The following is a 19,676-nucleotide window of genomic DNA, read 5'->3' as shown; positions in this document are numbered from 1 at the left end:
CAGACTCACACACCACAACAGCGGACAAAAGCAGATGCCCGGTTGACAACTCAAAGGGATCGTGTAGCTGCTATCCCCCCAACATGGTGTACTTTCTCATCTTTCTGCTGCTAGCCCTCAACGAGTTTGTAGTTGCCAAAGATGTCGTCTATGACTTCAATGTCACCTGGGTGGTGGCCAACCCGGACGGCCTGGCGGACCGCAAGGTCGTGGGCATCAATGGACAATGGCCACTGCCGGTCATTGAGGTCGACAAGGGCGACCGATTGATTGTCAAGGTGTACAATGGCCTGGGCGACAAGGGTACGAGCATCCATTTTCATGGCATGTTTCAAAATGAGACGAATGAGATGGATGGACCTTCGATGGTGACTCAATGTCCCATTCCGCCCGGGTCGAGCTTTACATATAACTTTACAGTCAACCAGAACGGCACATACTGGTATCACTGCCATACAGTAAGTAATGAGTTCAATGAGAATGCCTCATAGAGGACTTCAGACTGACGGCTTGGTATGAAAATAGGATTTCTGTTATCCCGACGGTTACCGCCAAGCGCTCATTGTCCACGACAACACATCGTATTTCGCCGACCAGTATGAAGAGGAGTTTTCTATCACCTTGTCAGACTGGTACCACGAAATGATGGAGGACCTCAAGCCCAAGTTCATGAGCTTGTACAACCCAACGGGAGCCGAACCGATCCCCAATTCCCTCTTGTTCAACGACACTGCTCATGGCATCAACCTCCCCGTCAAGCCTAATACGACGTATTTGCTCCGGTTGATAAACATCGGTGCTTTCGTCGCACAATACTTCTACATCGAAGATCACACCATGACAATCGTCGAGATTGATGGCGTCTACACCGAGCCTGCCGAGGCCGATATCCTATACATCGCAGCCGCACAGCGTTATTCAGTGTTGCTCACAACGAAGAACACGACTGACAAGAATTACCCGATCGTCACTTTGGCTGATTCGGAGTTGCTTGACACTATACCCTCGAATCTACGACTCAATTATACCAATTGGCTGCAATATGATGCTTCCGCGGACCATCCACAAGCCAACATTGCGGTCAAGGAGTCGTCAGATCTTGTCCCTCACGATGACCTCACACTTGTTCCCCACGACCATATGCCATTGCTAGAGAACCCGGCGCGGTCAATCCAACTAGATGTGATCATGGAAAATCTCGATGATGGCCGCAGCTACGCCTTCCTCAACAATATCAGTTACACACCGCCCAAGGTGCCCACACTATACACTGTTTTGTCTGCAGGAGATCAGGCAACCAATCCAACCGTCTATGGCGAGTTCACACACTCGATGGTACTAGAGCACAATGAGGTAGTCGAGATCATCCTGAACAACATGGATAAAGGCTCGCATCCATTCCACTTGCACGGCCACAACTTTCAGATGTTGGCGCGCTATCCCGGTTACGGCGCTGACTATTTTGAGTTGGCTGACGGTGACCCCGTGCCTTACGATGCATCAAACCACTCCGAGTTCCCTACATACCCACCAAGGCGAGATGTATTCGTTCTCCCGCCTCACGGACACTTTGTAATCCGCTTCAAGGCCGATAACCCCGGTGTGTGGATCTTCCACTGCCACATCGACTGGCATCTCGCCCAAGGCTTAGGAATGTTATTCATTGAAGCCCCAGCACAAATTCAGCAAGAGATCACTATTCCACCCGACCACCTCGCCGCATGTAGTGCCGCCGGTATTCAAACAGAGGGCAATGCGGCAGGTAACACGAAGGATTATACCGACCTCACAGGCCAAAATATGCAGCCAGGCTGGATTCCCGGTGGATTCACGACGCGGGGTATCGTTTCGATGGTGTTTACAGTGTTGTCAGCTGTGCTGGGAATGGCATCGATCGTGTTGTACGGTCTGTCGGATCTCAAGTTTGCTAAGAAGAGTAATGCAAGTCCCACATCGAGTGAGCAGGGTGGAAACGAGGAGTATCGTGATTGAAAGTCCCCTAGCGATGTCGTTGATTTCGGGAATACTTGTGAATATATTTTGCAAGATTAAATATGTGATGATACCCTAACATGAATTAAATCAATAAATTGACTGCGTATAAATTGACTGCGTATAAATAAGGCGATGGTAGGTGCCCACCGTAGGAGCTCCTCAACCAGCTTGTGCGGTGGCCAGGGGGCTAACAATCTCGTACTTGCTGCCTACTGGAATCCATAAATACCAGGTAGATTGAGAGTTGATATTGGGATTAATATTTCGAATATTAAACTATCAGTATCGTAATAGACGTCGCCATATTCAATAGTCCATCATTCAAACAATACACGTACATGTGTATACAGATTTTCGGTAGAGATTACGAGGATATCGTACATCCAAAATGCCGAAAGGAGTAAAGGAAAGATATTTAATGATTGATTGGTTGGCCAATAAAGATGGAGAAGGTAGTCGGATATTGGACGTATATCATAAAAAATCAGGTCACATAAATCAGGCGAGCGAGTCAAAAGCGACATCCCATCCCAGTCATGCACACCCCGCTAAGAGAAGAAGAAAAGGATATAACATGGCGTGCGTCTCTTGCTTTCCGTGTCAATAGGCGAAGAGTAAATGGAAGAAAGAGATTCGACACCCAAGTAACACACCCAAAAGCCCCCAATGCTCCAAGCCCCATCAAACCAAAACCTTACTCCTTGCAAGAACGGATAACGCCATCAATGATACGTGTAATATGAAAAGAAAATAGCCAGTCCAAAGTTTATCATGAATGTTTCAAAAGAAAGAAAAAAACGTGAGACGTGATAAAATTGTCCACAAAAGGGACGGGACATTAAGTATCAGCAGTAAAAAAAAAGAAGGCGCTTTGCCTTCCAGTATATACAAGAAATGTAAGAAAGGTATAGAGAGAGGACTGATTGAATCAAGTGGCTCGGCAGTAAACCACCATGACGTTGTCCGAGGGAGGAGAGAAGGAATCTCAGCAAGGTGCGCTGCTATTGATAGTCAACGCACGGAGAGTCTCTGTCTCGCTTCTCTGATGATATGCCGATAGCGACGGAACAGCGAGACTGGTTGACTCTGTTTTGGATGGTTGATGAGGTGTCATCGTGATAAGGAAGTCGACGGTATGTATTGATTGATCATCAACGATTCGTATCCCGCGAGTTAGGACCCTGAGATTCACTTTCATTCTGCGGTCTCCCATTGATCCATTGGGCCGCATCTTCATCTTGGGTCAACGGCGTCTTTTGTTCATCGCCCCAAGCCGATCGCCGCGAGCCTGGGAAGAGAGAAGTAAGCTCTGCTGCAAGGGCCGAAGTCGTGAACATGCGAAGCTCCCGCTCTTCCCTTTCGTCTTCTTTTCTCAACCGTCGGTGGTCTTGTTCTGTGAGTTTTTCGCGTCGCAGTTTGCGGATTTCATATATTGCCCACAGCAGTATATCTTCTGTAACTCGAGTTCGTGGCGATCCGTGCTTCGAAGAGCTTCGAACATATCGTCGTGTCACATCGGTTGCACCGTCAATCGAGAATGCAATGCAGTACGAGAGTTTGCGATTCCACCCTAGTCGAACATTAGTTGGAATAATTCAATATGTTTCATGGAAGTGAGGACAAACCTTCTGTGTAGAGCCGAGGCTGATCCCAGACGCCCTCGCAAGCATCGACATGTACCCATCTCCGCTGGTGTTCAGAGTATACCTCGGTCCAGACATAGTCTTCCGAGTTCCACACCCAGCGCACTCGACTACCCAAAGCTCGGCAAAGCATCGTGAAGCAATTGGCCCATTCACCACCACGACCGCATCGAGTCTGCAACAGCTGCCACACATCCGAATACCGTGGAAATCGTTCCAAAGCTCCACAACCCGAACACTTATAACCCTCGACCCGTGTTGCGCCGCGAGCTGTCTCGTCCGGTGTGGGCGGAACCATTCCGTGAGCGATTGTTGGCATCAGGCATTTGGAGCATTGAGGGTTGTTGACCCAGGTAAAGAATGACTTTTTGAACCATCTAAAACAGTTAGTCATGCAGTTATAATGGCTCGCAATGTATTTTTTTTACTTACTTGAGAAGCGACCGGATGACAAAATCCTGGTAACCCCACTGTGGCTTCTTACCCATACTGGCGTATCGGGCTTTATGTATTTGATGTTCGTCTTCTGCCTCGGAGTACAAGCGGTCGAGTGGAATGACGGTCAAAGCTTCATCCAACAAGCCGGGGTTCTCATATTTGGTCGGAGTCACTGACAAAACATGTAGTAAATTGCAGAATTTGACTGAAGCGTTGTCGTGTGGACGGCGAGGCATAATAGGTAATCGTCTATTTAATGTCGATATTGTCTGTGTCGAGTCCGTGGAGAGCGTAGATTGTGAAAGGGCTGGAGACGCCGTTCGTGATCTGGATTGCCAGTGTTGTTGCTGGAAATCATTGAATCTTTTACTTCGCATCAAGTTCTCAAAGTCCTTGGATAGTTCTGTTGCGTCGAAATTGGCGATTGTCGACCCGATAGGTCGGTGTGATCTGGCCATTGCGTCTGTCTTGCCTCCGGACTGCCGCCTCGACACTGGAATATTTCAATTCTTCCTAATTTCAAACGAGAACTGTCTAATCCTTCTCTCTTCCTTTGTAATATGCCTTTGTCGTGTTATTCCGCCAAGGTGAGAGCGAGAGCAGGCGATTCCCGACGGAGGGGACGTCTCGTGGCGGCACTAGCTGGTGCTAGGGGTTCTGGTGGCAAGGCGAGGGAGCGAATGTCTTTGGTCAGGTGCGTAGTCTTATGTATGTGAGAAGAGGAAAGCTGTGCTGACGAGCAGACGCGCGACACTCAAAGTCGTCGTCGTCGTGGGTGTTGAGATCGAATGAGTTGAGTAAAAAGGACAACGAGAGTGAGTAATTGAGAGAGAAGAGAATGGAGTATGGGGACTCGGAGCAAGAACGAAGCAGACGTAAACCTCAACTTGGATTGGCGGGCTGGACAGGTCATTTGGTGTCTGCTAACCGGGTTAGGCAAAGCGTCGGTGCTGCAGTCAGGCTCATTACGACGCCTCGACGTTCGACGCTTTTCCTGGTTGGGCTACGCCAAGATCGTCAGTGCAACCGGCGGGCTCAGCCGAGTTTTAGATTCTGCCTTAGCCACCGCGAGTTTATATATTGCTTATGGAGCTCATAAAATATGCTTGGAAATGGGGTTGATTACTACTGAGACGAAATCAAATCACTAACAGTTGAGAGCCGGTGGCCAACGGAAAGAATTGAGTTGCCAAGCCCAACGCAGATCGGACGAGTCTTGGCATGATCCCGCATATCCCACGCAGACAGAACAATCCAGACCCTGTCACACGGCCCGTAGTACGACTACGCAAATGTCGCACACTCCTTGGTAAGATCGATCATATGGACATTTTTGTTTTTATTACCTTTAGAAAAAGGAGCTTTAATTAGTTGTTAGAACAAGCAAAAAATCGAAAAGAAAAGAAAAGAAAAGTCTATATTACATAGTAGTAAATTTAGGGGACAAGAGAACACGCAAGCTAACATTAGTTGATGGAAGCGTCGTCAGCACGGAGTTCTCCTGGCCAATGAGAATGGGTACCAGCACCTAGGCCGCGTATACCTATCCTCATAACCTCATACACTTAACCTGACAATCTGATACATACGCACCCATTGTCAGGACTGTTCAAGCTCGACACTGCATTCGAACGAATAGGCAGATGATGGAAGTGCCATGACTCATGCCAATTGGCAAGCGGCAATTCAAGATCTGACGCGTTCTCCATATCGAAATGCCAAGAATACATCCGGAGGGCCGGAATTTATTGACGTATCTTAGACGGCCAATAACTAATCAAGAAGCATATAGTTCGCAGCATGTAAGTAAGCACACTATTTGTGATTAATTTGAGGTTGTACACCCGGGTACCTGGCCGAGTCAAGAGTCTAAGACATGTCCGCCAAGTTTGCTTCGTAGTGCTTCGTAGAGCGTACGTTATTCGTCTACGAAGTATATACGTAGCATATGCAGGACGCAAGAATCAAGATAACAGTGTCCTTTCAAATCCTCAAACGACTCATAGTCACCGACTTCGTACGCGCATACACTACATACAAAACCGCCAGCGTACACAACTGAGTGTTTTAACCCCCGGCCAATTGCGAGGATGTGTTTCGGGGAGGTAATCGCGATCAAGTGAAGATATCCCCGAATCCTTTTCGGCTCTTTGTGCCCCCAACACATAGTCAAGTCAACGTACGCATAACGCCGAACAGAACAGATCATGTGGGAGTACGTCGTATGCGATTATGGAGACGTGGCGGAGACGCGCAAGCTGAGCGGAAAGTAAGTGGAGAGCGGTCTTGGCATTGCGCGACGAGATTGTTCGTTCCCGTGGCTCATATTCCCGATCGGGTTAGCGACAATATAATTTTGCACTGAAGTTGGAGGACTTCTACTACGGTGGTAGGTGCAGTTCTAGCACGTCAGTTAACTTACGTATATCGGTGGCTTTAGGGATTTACGTGAGTCTTTATCATTATATGCAGGGTTCGTCTTTTGATCTTGCTATTATGTGGTTGAGTGGACTATTTACCTCGTCATCAGCAAGAATCCGAGGATTTAGTAACTCACTGGCCACGATCGACAGATACTAAAACAAGACCCGACAGCATCGAAAACACAGGTCAAATTAAAGTTGACAAGGACCAATCGGAATTTACAGATATAATGGAATAAGCAGAAGCTGATTTGCTGACCAGCCTGACCTGGAGGATATCTCCTTACTCTGTATTTTTAAGAACATAAGATACCAGGTGCCTTTCATGTCACAGTATTATTCAAGTCCATTTCTCATAATAAAAGCGTTATAGGAAGATGATGGCTACATTCATCAAAACCAAAACGGATATCTGCTGCATGTATTGTGCTAAGTGAAAATGCGTAGAAAAAGGGGGGGGAAAACATCGGGCTACGTCTCTTCGTAAACCTTCGTCCATCGTCATGATTGTGTCAACTGAGCAACTATTCCGCTAAAAAGCATCCTTCTTGAAACTCCTACCAGCAGCTATCGATTCGATCCTTCTAGCAATCATTCATGAGCCGCGCAACGAGACAACTCGGCGACAAACGATTGTCCCCAGAACGCACTATACATATAGTCAACAAATCGAGATCTTGAAAAGAAGGTTTAAGGAATACCAACCTTGTATACTTTGAAATATACTTCCACAACTTCTGATACTTCGCGGCCCGTTGCTCTGGCTCCATGGATACAGCCTGATGATACGCCTTGGCCAAATCTTCTGTATTCCATGGATTGACAACTAGACTTCCGTTCAAGCTTTGAGCGGCACCGGCAAATTCTGAAAGAATCAAGACTCCCTGGCGTTTCTGTTGACTTGCAATGTACTCGAACGAGACCAGATTCATGCCATCGCGCGTGGAGGATACGATACATGCGTCAGAGACCGCGTAGAGGGCGAGAAGTTCTTCGAAGTTGACCGATTTGTGCATGAAGTGTATTGGCATGTAGTCCACAGTTCCTAGCCATCAATTGTTAGATATGTCTTGAGCTCCCATCTACGTCTTGCAGACTCACCAAACTTCCCATTAATCCGTCCCACCAATTCATTCACTACAGCCCGCAGATTCTGATACTCTTCCACATCCTGACGACTTGGAACAGCCACCTGCACCAACACAACTTTGCCCACCCATTCCGGATGATTAGACAAAAATACTTCCAAAGCATGCAGCTTTTGAGGAATTCCCTTGATATAATCCAAACGGTCTACGCTGACCATCAACTTCATTCCCTGAAATTTCGACTCCAGACTTGCGATTCGGTTTTGTACTTTGGTGTTTTTGAGACCTTCGAGGAATTTTTCGGGATCTATGCCGATGGGGAATGCGCCCACTGCTACGGATTGGTCCTCGAAATGGACGCTGCCTGGGGTTGTGTTGAGATTTCTGTCGTCTTGATTAGCAGGTGTCAACGATCAATAACGGCACTAGGTAAGCTTTTTTTTCGAAACGTACAAGATATGAGAGCAAGCACTCAGGAAATGGCGCGCGTAATCAAAGGTGTGGAAGCCAATAAGGTCGCAGTAGAGAACCCCCTTGAGGAGATCAGCCCGAACTGGCAAGACTCGGTATATCTCACTGCTTGGGAACGGTGTATGCAAGAAGAAACCAATCTTGATATTCTTTTTCCCTTGAGCTCGTAGACGTTCTCGCAACAACTGGGGCAGGAGCATAAGATGATAATCATGCACCCAGATCAAGTCACCATCCTGAGCCTCATCCGCAATGGTGTTTGCGAAGAGTGCATTGGCCTCTTTATATGCCACCCAGGCAGATTCGTCAAAGACTATCTCTCCAGGGTGATAGTGTAGCAAAGGCCACAGTATAGAGTCTGTCGTTTCATGCTTTGAGGTTAGTCAAAATCATCCTGGAGTACTAGGATAAAGTGATGACGTACTTGAGAATCCGTTGTAATGGCGATCCGCAAGCTGGTCGTCGATAAACACTGGCGTTGCGCCATATTCCTCCTTCAATCTCGATTTCACAGTTTCAACTTCGTCCTCTGGTACCTCTAGACCAGGCCAGCCGTACCATTGGAATGTGGTGGTTTTTGCTAGCCCGCTTAATCCCGTCACTAAGCCTCCAGAGGACATGGAGAATTCATATTTCCCGCCTTCTGAACGTCGGATTGTTAGGGGGAGTCGGTTTGATACGAGGAGCAACCGTCCACCTTCGGTAGTAGATGCGGGCGACATGTCGGTGCCGATGCCGGTCTCCAAAATCAATCTAATATCTCTTATGTCGCTGCGGCTCGCTCTGTGGTTGCTGGTTGAACTTGTAAATCGTAAGCGCTAGAAATGAGTGCAGAAGAGAAACAAATTGCAAAGCGTGCTAAAATAAAATCGTAGTCAAAAACAACTTGATGTCAGGCTGCCTTAGGTCATGATCAGGAAGCTGAGCTTTTCGTTGGCGGGGAGCAGGACGGCCTTCCTTTTTAGCTTAGTGTGGAGCCTCTGCTTCTATCCTTTTACGGTCGTGTTCCTACGACTTGTAACTATCCATTCTTCGACTGTCTCCTTCTATCAAGCCACATTCTTTTGAGATCGCTTGCAGTAGGCCAACCCAGTTTCCCACTTTCTGTCGAATCTGCGATATGTTTGTTTCTTCCAGCAGCTTCAACAAATGAAGCCCCCCCCGATTGACCAATCAGACGACGTCTATCGGAGCCTGGGAAAATGCCGACTAGCATCGAAAAGCTTCTATGCTAGGATTGCGGCCTGCAACGACATTCTGGCCCGGGCTAAACCGTCGCAATAATTTCTTGGATGGTCCAGCCAAGCATCCACCGAAAAAGCGATTGGGCCGCCTTGATGATCTTCCTTGATTTTGTCTCTTTTGGATTGGTTCCAAGTCGGTCAATGATTGGCTGCGGGAATGGACCAGTGGGTATATCCCCGCCAAAGCTTCACCCTTCCATGTCATCATTCGACTACCTGCCTATCGCCAGCATATTCTATCCCTTTCCCGACCTCAAGTGTTTGATGCAATGTGAAGGTAAAAAAAAAAAAAGGAACACTTGCATCCACCTATACTATCTTGGATAATACCAATCGATCTCCTTGCAGACGAAACGATGTGACCTCCCGAAGGTAGGACTACAATCTGCAAAAATCCATCATCGTCCAACGTAATCACCACCAATCACGATTTCACTGCATATCTAGCTTTGTGACGTGCTAATATTCGCTCAATTTGCATGATATACTACAATCATTGACATCGTGCAACAATCAGTTCGAAATTGTTTGGATTAGTAGCAACTTAGCAAGTGTCCATTGCACCCATGACTCTCTACGTAGCTTCTCTGTGAGTATCCATTTACCACGATCCCGTTCCAAACACTAACGGTCTAGTTTCCTACCATACACGATAGACTTTGAGGCTGCCGGCATTTGGCGTGGCCAAGGTGACTTCGATGGCTCCAACCCCCCGCCCCATGAGGTGGAAGGACGTCTAGCAGAGCTTCACGAAGAAGCACTGCGAAAAGGGCCGTCAATGGCCCCAGGTGCAACGACAGAGTATGAGAGGATTTTCAAACCACCCCATGCTTTGAAATCAGCAGCAGATGAACCTAGGGGTCCATCGTCTACTGAGACTCCAGTGGAGTCGTGGGGTTCCCGTCCAAAATTCAAACAGCCCATGTCAAAAGCGACAAATCCCCCAGACTCGTCAATTCTCAGTCGCCCTGGTTCTACTGAGCCGTCTGTAGATCGAAAGGCTGATGATCTTGACTCAGATGAACCAATCACGCCGCAAGCGTTGCTATCTGATGCTAAATGGATCGTCAAGTCAGCTGTACAGGGAAATGGTGGACTTCGCAACGCGATTGACGCTGCCGCCAGAGCCGGTATCGTGAAAGACAAGGCTTGGGTAGGAACTCTGGGTATGCCGACGGACTCTCTCGAGGAACACACACGAAACAACATTGCTTTGCAGTTGAAAGAAGAGTTTGACTCTCTTGTGGTCTTCGTGGGAGATAGTGAGTTTGAAGGACATTACTTTCATTTTTGTCGGAATGTCCTCTATCCAGCTTTTCACTACCAAATGCAAGAAAGTCCTCGCCACAAAGAATACGAAGATCATTCATGGAAACAGTACGTCAAACTCAACGAGATGTTTGCGGAAACAATTGCGGCTCAGTGGAAACCGGGCGATCGCATATGGGTTCACGATTATCATCTCATGTTACTTCCTCGGATGCTGAGGGATAAGCTACCTGGTGCTGAAATTGGATTTTTTATGCACACTGCATTTCCATCCTCCGAGATCTTCCGGTGTCTGTCAGCAAGGAAGACGTTATTGGAGGGGATGCTTGGAGCGAATATTATTGGTCTACAAACCGCAGAATATGTATATCACTTTCTGCATACTTGTAGCCGGATCTTGCGGTTGGAGGTTTCTGCGGATGGCGTTTATCTGCCCGACCGACTGCTACCCGTCAAGGCTTTCCCAATGGGTATCGATCTGGATCTTATGAACCACCAGAGACAGTTACCTGAAGTGAAAGAGTGGGTGTCAAAGATTAGTGAGAGATACCAAGGGAAACATTTGATTGTTGGGAGAGATCGACTGGACGCAGCCGGTGGTGTCAAACAAAAACTTCTTTCTTATGAAAAGTTTTTAAAGAGGTATCCGGAATGGCGAGATAACGTAGGTACTTATCCCTTAGCATCATGATGCAGAATTAACTCAATCAATCAGGTCGTACTGGTCCAAGTTGCATCGTCATCTGCACTGGATTTGACGGATCTCGAGACACAAATAACCAAGATTGCGATGAGAATAAACTCCAAGTACTCGACACTGACCCACCAACCGCTGGTCCTACTAAAGCAAGACATCACCTTCGCGCAGTTCCTTGCCTTGATGTCTGTTGCCGAAATATTCATAATCACCAGCCTCCGTGAAGGGATGAATCTTTCAGGACACGATTTTGTTGTTTGTCAAGACGGAACTTCGGGCGGGCCGCAAAGGTATGGATCACTCATCCTGAGTGAGTTCACAGGAAGTGCCTCTATCTGGAGTGGTTATGAGCTACTTGTCAATCCATGGGACTATGTGCAATGTGCGGATACCATCAATCGTGCTCTATGCATGTCAGCCGAAGATAAGGAGAAGAATTGGCATTTTCTAGCGAGCCGGATGGCGAAACACACTGCTTCCATGTGGTGTGATACATATCTCAAATCACTTCGTCAAGCTTACGAAATACAGGCATCTCGGGAGTTACACACTATTTCATCACTATCCATGGATACTGTACGAGAAAAGTACAACCAATCGTGCAGCAGAGTGTTTATCCTAGCAGATCAGACTATCTTTCCATCGCTTAGGAAACGTGAAGAGGTCTCGACCGGTGGGAATCAGGAGGTTCTTTCAATGATAGCAGCGCTTTCGTCCGATCCAAAGAATACTCTCTATGTTACGAGTTCACGAACACCCCAACAACTTGAGCTATCCCTAGCTGACTCCCCGCACATTGGGCTCATTGCTGAAAACGGTGCTTTCCTGCGCGAGCCTGGGCAATCTAAATGGCAGCAGCTACTCGACGAAACGAACACTCGAGACTGGCGCCGTGGTATTCAAAAAGTGATGGAATACTTTCAAGAACGCACCGAAGGTGCTACAATCGAAGAACGACACTTCTCAATTACATTCAACTACAAAGCTGCCGTCGATAAGGAGCTTGCGATCCGCCAAGCTGCTGAATTGAACGATCAAATCAACAGTGCACGCGGGAACGTCCCTATTCGAGCCGTTCTGACAGATGGCGCAGTAACTGTTGAGCCTACAAACGTGACAAAAGCCACTACCGCGGAATTGGCTCTGCAACGAATCAGTAGTCAGCCAAATCATGCCACGCCTGATTTCCTGTTCATTGCAGGAAACTCTCGCAGCGACGAGGCTCTGTTCAAATGGGCAAATCGCATTGAGCGAGAAGGAAGGTTTCAGAATGTCATTAGCGTCACGATGGGGACACAGGCAATTACGGCAGCGGCGACGGTTCTAGATGATAGCGAGACATTGATCAATGTGTTGGCTAGTTTGGTGGTCTAGTTATGGCTGGGATTTTTGTCTTGCATGATAGTAGATACTACAGACACGAATACGAGTGCACGATATCCAAATGCAGTAGTGAATTTAATTGTGATAGATGCTAACTAAATTAATCTACTAACTTAAGTAACTAACTAAAGAAGCGCCCAATTATTAATACCGACCATTTTTGTTCGGGTGAACATTTTTAAGCCTCGGACGGTGGAGCGGCAACTTAACTTTGCTCCGGGGAGAATCTTCTCACTTTTCTGGTTTGTCATCATTTTTCTTTGTCAGCACCTCTGAATCCGTGGGACTCCCCCTCCTCCCCTCCTAAGCATCAGAAAAGTTTCCGGGATTTGCTAAAGAGAAGAAAAAAAATTGCTCCGATAGACCATACTCTTAGTTCGTATTCGTAATGTTTCTGCTGAATTCCAGGCTGCTTTAAGGTGATGCAACCAGGAGCCAACGGGCTAGTCGGCTACTTTTCCAAAGGTCTTCTTTAGATTCAAGATTTGTAACCCTAAGTACTAACTTGCCGTAGGTTCCAGGGTTGGCTTTGCTTGGAACAATGGAGACATCGTTATTATTAATCAAGTTCTAACATTTCAAAGTTTAATTTGATTTCCATTGCACTCAATTGTACTGGTAAATAGTATAAATACTCGTCTTGTCCCGCGAAGAATGTAGATCTATCCCCCTCATCCAGACACCATTCGCCTACCTCCTCCTCCTTCTTCTCCTTCTGCTCCTCCTCCTCATCTCCCCCGAGATATCCAGACAGAAACAAGCAGCAAAATGACAACCCTCTTCACCCCCCTCAAAGTCGGCCGCGTCGAACTCTCGCACCGCATCGCCCTCGCACCACTAACCCGGTTCCGCAACGACGAAACTACCCACGCCCCTATCGTGCCCCTTGTAAAGGAATACTACGCCCAACGCGCCTCTGAGCCTGGCACTTTACTGATTTCAGAAGCAACCCTAATCAGCCCCCAAGCCGGAGCATACACTCACGCGCCCGGTATCTGGTCCGAAGAACAGATCGCAGCATGGAAACAGATCACCGACGCTGTGCATGAAAAGGGGTCCTATATCTATGCGCAGCTATGGGCCTTGGGACGCGCAGCGGATCCCCAGGCCATGAGGGCTCAACCCGGCGCCGAGAATTTTGATATTGTGAGCAGCAGCCCTGTATCACTGGGCAAGGGCTACGAGACTCCCCGTGCACTCACCGAGGACGAGATTCAGCAGTATATCAAGGATTATGCGCAGGCCGCAAAGAATGCGGTTGAGCGTGCGGGCTTCGATGGCGTGGAGGTTCACAGCGCGAATGGGTATCTCATTGATCAGTTCGTTCAGACATGCGTCAACCAACGCACCGATCAATGGGGTGGTAGTGTCGAGAATAGATCCCGCTTTGCCTTGGAAGTGACAAAGGCTGTCATCGAAGCTGTGGGCGCCGATCGGACTGCTATCCGATTCAGTCCATTCAGCGAGTTCCAGAATATGGGCATGCCCGACGCCGACCGAGAGGCAACATTCAGCTATCTCGCTCGCGAATTTGCCAAGCTCCACGTCTCATTCGTCCATTTGGTCGAACCACGCGTCAACGGAAACACAGACGTCGAAAACGTCTCTGGCTCACTCCAGTTCTTCCTCGACGCTTATGCCTACGCCTCCCCCGTTGTGCTTGCTGGTGGCTACAAAGCCGATAATGCGAAGGAAGCCGTTGAAGTCCGCTACAAGAATCTTCCCGTGATTATTGCGTTTGGAAGACCGTTTATTGCGAATCCGGATTTGCCATTCCGCATAAAGAAGGGCATTGAGTTTACGCCGTATAATAGAGACACGTTCTATAATGCCAAGGAAGCTAGGGGATATACGGATTATCCGTTTAGTGAGGGGTTTGCTGTGGATGTTAAGGCTTGATTTATATGTTACAGGTGGTTGATTCAATTATATATTGTTCTCATATATGGCGTCAAGTGCATTGTTCTTTTTTTTGTTCTTTTTCTCGGGGAGTGATGCACATAGACTAGAAACTCTATATACGATATAACATAGTTATCAGAGTATTGCAAATCGTTAAGTTCGGTTCATCAAGTCTATTCATACATCTCGAAAAAGTAATATAACCCCCACAGAAAGGCGCGGATATCACTAACACTAACACGACAATAAAGAAAGCAACGGCGACGTCCCAAAAGTGTAAATGTAAAAAGCCTTCCCAACTAACGAATAAAATCTCTCAACTCCATTGCCATCATGCTTCATAACTAAGACGGGTGGTATGCATATATATCATTCTATTGAGCTGCTGCTGGTTGATCGACCTTCTCAGTCTCTTCAACCTCTTCAGCATGCTGAGCTGGTTCAACCGTCTCAGACTGTGGTGTTTCCGGCTTCTTCTCGACTGGTTCACTAGCAAAACTTGCCGAATCCTTGGATACCAGTGTAGGCGCAATCCGTCGCTTTTTCGCCGGTTTTTCGGACTCGGCAGTCTCTCGCTTGGCGTCTTCCTTTTCGGATTCACTAGCTGCACCAATATCGCGCTTACCCAGAACCGTGCTACTGAACGAACTTGTAGCGCTATGCGATACACCCGGTAATGGGGTTTGAGGCGGGGTGGTCAGGGGAAGTGAATTGGTAGCAGTCACAAGCGGCACAGTGCCAAGAGTGGGTGTTGGGTTGTTGACGACATTGCCCGATTGTAATGCTTGCAGTGTCTGAATTGAAGAAGCCGATGATGATCGTGCAGGGCTGCCAGCACGACCCGTACCACCAGTCGGTCCAGGAGCCGGTACTGGCTGAAGTTTTGTCAAGGAAGGAGATACAGTATTCGTAGGTGTTGGTAAAGGCGTGTTGTTCGACGAGGAACTTGCCGACAGAGTATGATGGTGATGTGTTGTTGGGTTTGATGACGAAACAGGATGTGTATAGATTTGGCCTAATTCTCCTGGGGCGAATGAAAGAGTCGAGCAGAATCCATCAGACGAGCTCATAATAAGCGTTAAGCCGTCGGAAGACCTATAACAATTAGCAAAGAACAAATATGACTAGCCCGTGAAAACTAACCAGCTTAAATCTGTAAATGTTGCAAAATGAAGGTTATTCACAACGCACAGCGGAGTCTGCTGTTGCGTGTCATAGATCAGCACTGCATCCTGCGTAGCTACTGCATAGACAAGACGATAAGGCAGAGCAAAGGCAGAACTAGGCGACTCGTTGTCGGTCTTAGAAGACACTACTGGTTTCGACTGATCACCAGAAGAAGGTGGTGGTTCCATTGACGGATGACTCGTGATGTTCGAACTCACGACAGGATCTGGCAGGGCTGGGAAGCTGTCGTCACCAGAAGATGTATCAAGTGTGATGTGAGTAGTAGGCCGAGATCCTTGTCGGAGTGTGTAATATATCGGAGAACATCTCACCGCAACGGACGGTTTCTTGTGACCAGGCAAGTGTGCAATAGGTGGTTTGTTGAATCCCGCCCTTGTGTAGATATAGACTGTGTTGATGACTTCTTCATTTCCCTTGTTGGAGTCACTTGTAGATCCTTGCGTCGTCTTGAACTGACCCGCCGGTGTAAACAGCAAGCTACCATCGGGAGTAAATGTCAGTCGACGGAAGAAAGATGTAAAAGACTCGTTTGCGTAGAGATTGGCATTTCTGACTCCCAACCCTCCAAACAGGCTTGGCGAGGAAACTTCCATAGGCTTGACAGCAGGCAATGGTAATGATGGAGCCGGTGAAGCCGATCGGCGAATTGAAGGTGAAGACCCAAAAGAGGACCGTCGGCTATGAGATACAGGAGGTGGATCCATCGGCATGGTCGTTGTTTTTGGTGTGCCCGGAGTAGATGGTGCTGGTGAGGCGATCGACAGTCCATTGGCAATGGATTGAGTCTTGGTCTCTGTCGGAGCAGGGCTGCTTGCTGGGATTCGGCGTGCAGGGAGGTCCATTTTCAAGAATTTACCGTGAGTAGTCAAGGAGAATTGTCCGTCTTTAGTTTTTAAACTATAAATGTGTACGGATCGGTCTGACGATTGCGTTGCAACAAACTCGTTGAGCGGATCCCAGGCCACGCCTTGAACATAGTGTGAATGTTCAGCGATCTGTCGAACCATTTGTCCTGGTCGTTGTCAGCCTCTTGCATCAAACAACTGTGGAAGCTTGACCAACCTGTTTGAGCATTGTAAATTCGAGTAACATTGTCCATACTGCCAGTGATAATAAAAACACCATCTGGGGACCAAGCCAAATCGTAGATTTCAGCTCCCGAGGACCGGCACATGTGCTTCACTCGCCAAGTCTCCTTATCGTCTGAGTGATCCTCTCCAAGAGGTGTTATGGATAATTCTGACGGTACCCAGAGCAAGACATTTCCATCGTCACCTGCTGACGCCAGCATTTCACCTGTAAACCGTCAGCACCTGCATGTTCATATGAAATGTCGGGAAGAAAGACCTTTTGGCGAAAATCGGACCACATTGACGGCTTGGGTGTGTTTTATCAACGTGCTCAAATATGTGACTCTGCGTTCTTCTCCGGTACTTTCGAGTTTCCAAATCTATTTGTGGTTAATAACGATGCGGCGAGGTATAGAACGAAGGCAAGTAGGTACGACGTACTCGGACATTGTTATCACTACAGCGGGGTGATAGTCAGTAAATAGAGGTCAAGTGCGAGTGCTAGAAATTAATAGGATAGAACTCACTTTCCAGCAGTTGCAAATCGTCCCTTAACATGCGGATCGAAATGTACTGAATAAACGGGGGCGTTCTCGTTGTGCCAGGCAATAAGCAACGGGGTAGCTTTCATGATGAGGGTTAGATAACAGTGCTCCGCAGAGCACTGCGTGAAGTTGTCCAATAAACTGTTTCAATTGATGGTGTGTAAGGTCGATCGACTTTTGCTGTGAGTGCTGATGTCGTTCGACTCGAAATCAATGGTAGGGTTCTCAGAGTTGTAGTAAGTGAATCTTCGAAAAGCTGAGGTCGGTCGTCTGTAGAAGGAATAAAGTCTGGTTGGTTGGTCTGAGACGTCAAAGCCAGCCGCCAGGAGAGCCACGGATACCCACGCTTAGTTCGATAAGAAGCAACCCCCGACAACGTAGACGAACAATCAATTCCGGATAGGAACAAGGAATGAGACGAAAGAATCCACAATGATCCAACAATCTCTTTGACTGTAACCCTGAAAGAATCAATGATCAATGAATTGTATCGTCGCAGAGGGCATGATTGGACAGCCGTAGCAGGTATTCCGTGTTCGGTCGCGAAACCATGTTTACGTTACCAGCACTCAGATTGGCTAGGACCAAGCCTCAGTAAGGAGTGAAATGGCGTAAATTACGTGTATTAATTAATTCCACGCGTTGGCGCGAATCAACGCGTGTTCAGACGGGAGAGCTAATCAGGTCGCTTGAAGATAACCTGAGGAACAGAGTGTTTTACGTGCTATTCGTGTGGAGATACGAGAGGGCGTTGATTCCGTACGTGCCCTCATGACAGGATTATAGGCCATGATTGTAAAGATCGATGGTCGTTGTTTTACTCGCCCAGCCACTACGGGATGTAATCGTAGGCAATGACCAGGAAAGAAGTCCGTCCATTCGATGTGAACGTCAACATAACCGTCTCTCTGCCAACACATCAGTCACGTGCGCCTGTCCGTTGTCCGTGTATTGATGACTAGTACCTTGATTGGCATCGTGGCATCGCGGTAGTGTGGCATTAGTGTGTGGATGTATCTATCACTTCGTCTCGACTAAACCTGACGTCTCGACCTGTCACTTGACAATTAACCAGTTTGTGAGCATGTCACATGTTATACTGTGCGAATGACCGCAATCCTTGCGACTGCAAGGAAAATGCATACGCAATGTAGCTCCTATTCCGAGTGAGTTCCAGATAGACTCGGATCATTGGAATCGGGAATCATTCGTAAGCGAGTATCTTTGTTAATATTGATAATATACAGCGAAAATGAAGCACGAAATCAGCCATCCTACGTAATCCATTTTCCAATCGCCTCGCCAAACCAACTTTTAGCCCTCTCCTGTCTTTTCGCTTGCGCTTCTTGCTGAGCCTTGATATACGGCGCCGCCTCTTCCGAATACATCTTCTTCTGTTCCAGCTCAGCCTTCATAGACTGAATCTCAAGCTCTCTCTCATGTGGACTAAGTTTGTCTAATGTGTCTGGTAATCTGATCCCTTCCGGAAGTTGTTCGACGCCCGGTATTACCTTCGCATCGTTTGGTGAAACTGGTTTGGTGTTCGGGTTGAATAGAGATGTGATCGGGGGAGGTTCTTGTCCCGCGGCCCGGGCTTCCGCGACTCGGTTCTCATAGTCGAGCATTTGGTGGTATAGTTTGTCTGCGTGCATCTGAATACGTTCCTCTTTTTCTTCGTCGTATTCGAATGAACTGGCATAGCCAAGAGCTTGTAGGAATTTCTATGACGGTTAGTATACCTACCACCAACAAACAACTCAAACGGAGAACGTACAGCCTGCGTGGTATAGCATCGCGAAAACTTCCTATTCTCGTCCGAGCACATGGTTGCTCTAGCCTTAATCATCGAAATCCAATCCCCCTTGTTAAAACAAGTCGTCAGACCCTCATGCTCAATTGCACAGTTCTCCATGGCCGCCGCATGCACTGAATCTTTCCGATGTTTGAATTTATCAATCACGCGTTGCGCTGTATTCGAATTGTCGGCGGCTTCGACTTCAGCGAGAGGCTTGTAGGTTTTCCAGAGGTGTGCATATCGTCCGTCAGGGTATAGTGAAGCAGAAGGGACTGCGGGTTTATCTTCTGTAGTGGTATCCGTCGATTGTGACGGCGTTTGTGTAGATTGTGTGGGAGTTTCTCTGGAGGGTTCGACGGCCGTCGTATATGTGGTTGGTCTTTCTTTCTTCAGGTAGTCTTGAAGCTCCGGGTCGAGTTTTTTCGTCGGATCCTCTTGTCCATTCGAGCTGCCCCAGAACCAGCCCATTGTGTCGATATATGATTTTCAAAACTCTGTCGGTTTTTATAGTTGTTTCCTGCGGTG

At 47.6% G+C, this 19,676-nt stretch overlaps 7 protein-coding genes across 7 annotated transcripts; 3 read left to right on the top strand and 4 right to left on the bottom strand.

The window, feature by feature from the left end:
* Positions 1–83: 83 nt before the first annotated feature.
* Positions 84–1,992, top strand: EYB26_007945 (uncharacterized protein; the record flags this gene model as incomplete). The annotated part of the gene is made up of 2 exons (XM_054267204.1): positions 84–458; positions 526–1,992. 2 exons carry the CDS (start codon positions 84–86, stop codon positions 1,990–1,992), a joined length of 1,842 nt encoding a protein of 613 aa, XP_054123179.1.
* A 1,154-nt stretch (positions 1,993–3,146) lies between these two features.
* EYB26_007944 (uncharacterized protein) lies at positions 3,147–4,534 on the bottom strand (the record flags this gene model as incomplete). The annotated part of the gene is made up of 3 exons (XM_054267203.1): positions 3,147–3,565; positions 3,621–4,015; positions 4,071–4,534. The coding sequence occupies 3 exons, from the start codon at positions 4,532–4,534 to the stop codon at positions 3,147–3,149; spliced, it is 1,278 nt and encodes a 425-aa protein (XP_054123178.1).
* Positions 4,535–7,090: 2,556 nt separating this feature from the next.
* EYB26_007943 (uncharacterized protein) lies at positions 7,091–8,780 on the bottom strand (the record flags this gene model as incomplete). Its single annotated transcript, XM_054267202.1, has 5 exons — positions 7,091–7,148; positions 7,205–7,544; positions 7,601–7,971; positions 8,041–8,416; positions 8,483–8,780. The coding sequence occupies 5 exons, from the start codon at positions 8,778–8,780 to the stop codon at positions 7,091–7,093; spliced, it is 1,443 nt and encodes a 480-aa protein (XP_054123177.1).
* A 1,088-nt stretch (positions 8,781–9,868) lies between these two features.
* Positions 9,869–12,642, top strand: EYB26_007942 (uncharacterized protein; the record flags this gene model as incomplete). Its single annotated transcript, XM_054267201.1, has 3 exons — positions 9,869–9,891; positions 9,939–11,235; positions 11,287–12,642. 3 exons carry the CDS (start codon positions 9,869–9,871, stop codon positions 12,640–12,642), a joined length of 2,676 nt encoding a protein of 891 aa, XP_054123176.1.
* A 777-nt stretch (positions 12,643–13,419) lies between these two features.
* Positions 13,420–14,550, top strand: EYB26_007941 (uncharacterized protein; the record flags this gene model as incomplete). Its single annotated transcript, XM_054267200.1, has 1 exon — positions 13,420–14,550. The coding sequence occupies one exon, from the start codon at positions 13,420–13,422 to the stop codon at positions 14,548–14,550; it is 1,131 nt and encodes a 376-aa protein (XP_054123175.1).
* A 377-nt stretch (positions 14,551–14,927) lies between these two features.
* EYB26_007940 (uncharacterized protein) lies at positions 14,928–17,442 on the bottom strand (the record flags this gene model as incomplete). Its single annotated transcript, XM_054267199.1, has 6 exons — positions 14,928–15,648; positions 15,697–16,753; positions 16,804–17,037; positions 17,089–17,191; positions 17,253–17,268; positions 17,339–17,442. 6 exons carry the CDS (start codon positions 17,440–17,442, stop codon positions 14,928–14,930), a joined length of 2,235 nt encoding a protein of 744 aa, XP_054123174.1.
* Positions 17,443–18,630: 1,188 nt separating this feature from the next.
* Positions 18,631–19,619, bottom strand: EYB26_007939 (uncharacterized protein; the record flags this gene model as incomplete). The annotated part of the gene is made up of 2 exons (XM_054267198.1): positions 18,631–19,077; positions 19,131–19,619. The coding sequence occupies 2 exons, from the start codon at positions 19,617–19,619 to the stop codon at positions 18,631–18,633; spliced, it is 936 nt and encodes a 311-aa protein (XP_054123173.1).
* Positions 19,620–19,676: the final 57 nt, after the last annotated feature.

The sequence above is a fragment of the Talaromyces marneffei genome, chromosome 6, assembly GCF_009556855.1.
Source record: "Talaromyces marneffei chromosome 6, complete sequence".
Lineage (NCBI taxonomy): Eukaryota > Fungi > Ascomycota > Eurotiomycetes > Eurotiales > Trichocomaceae > Talaromyces > Talaromyces marneffei.
This window is presented reverse-complemented; position numbering and strand designations above follow the sequence as displayed.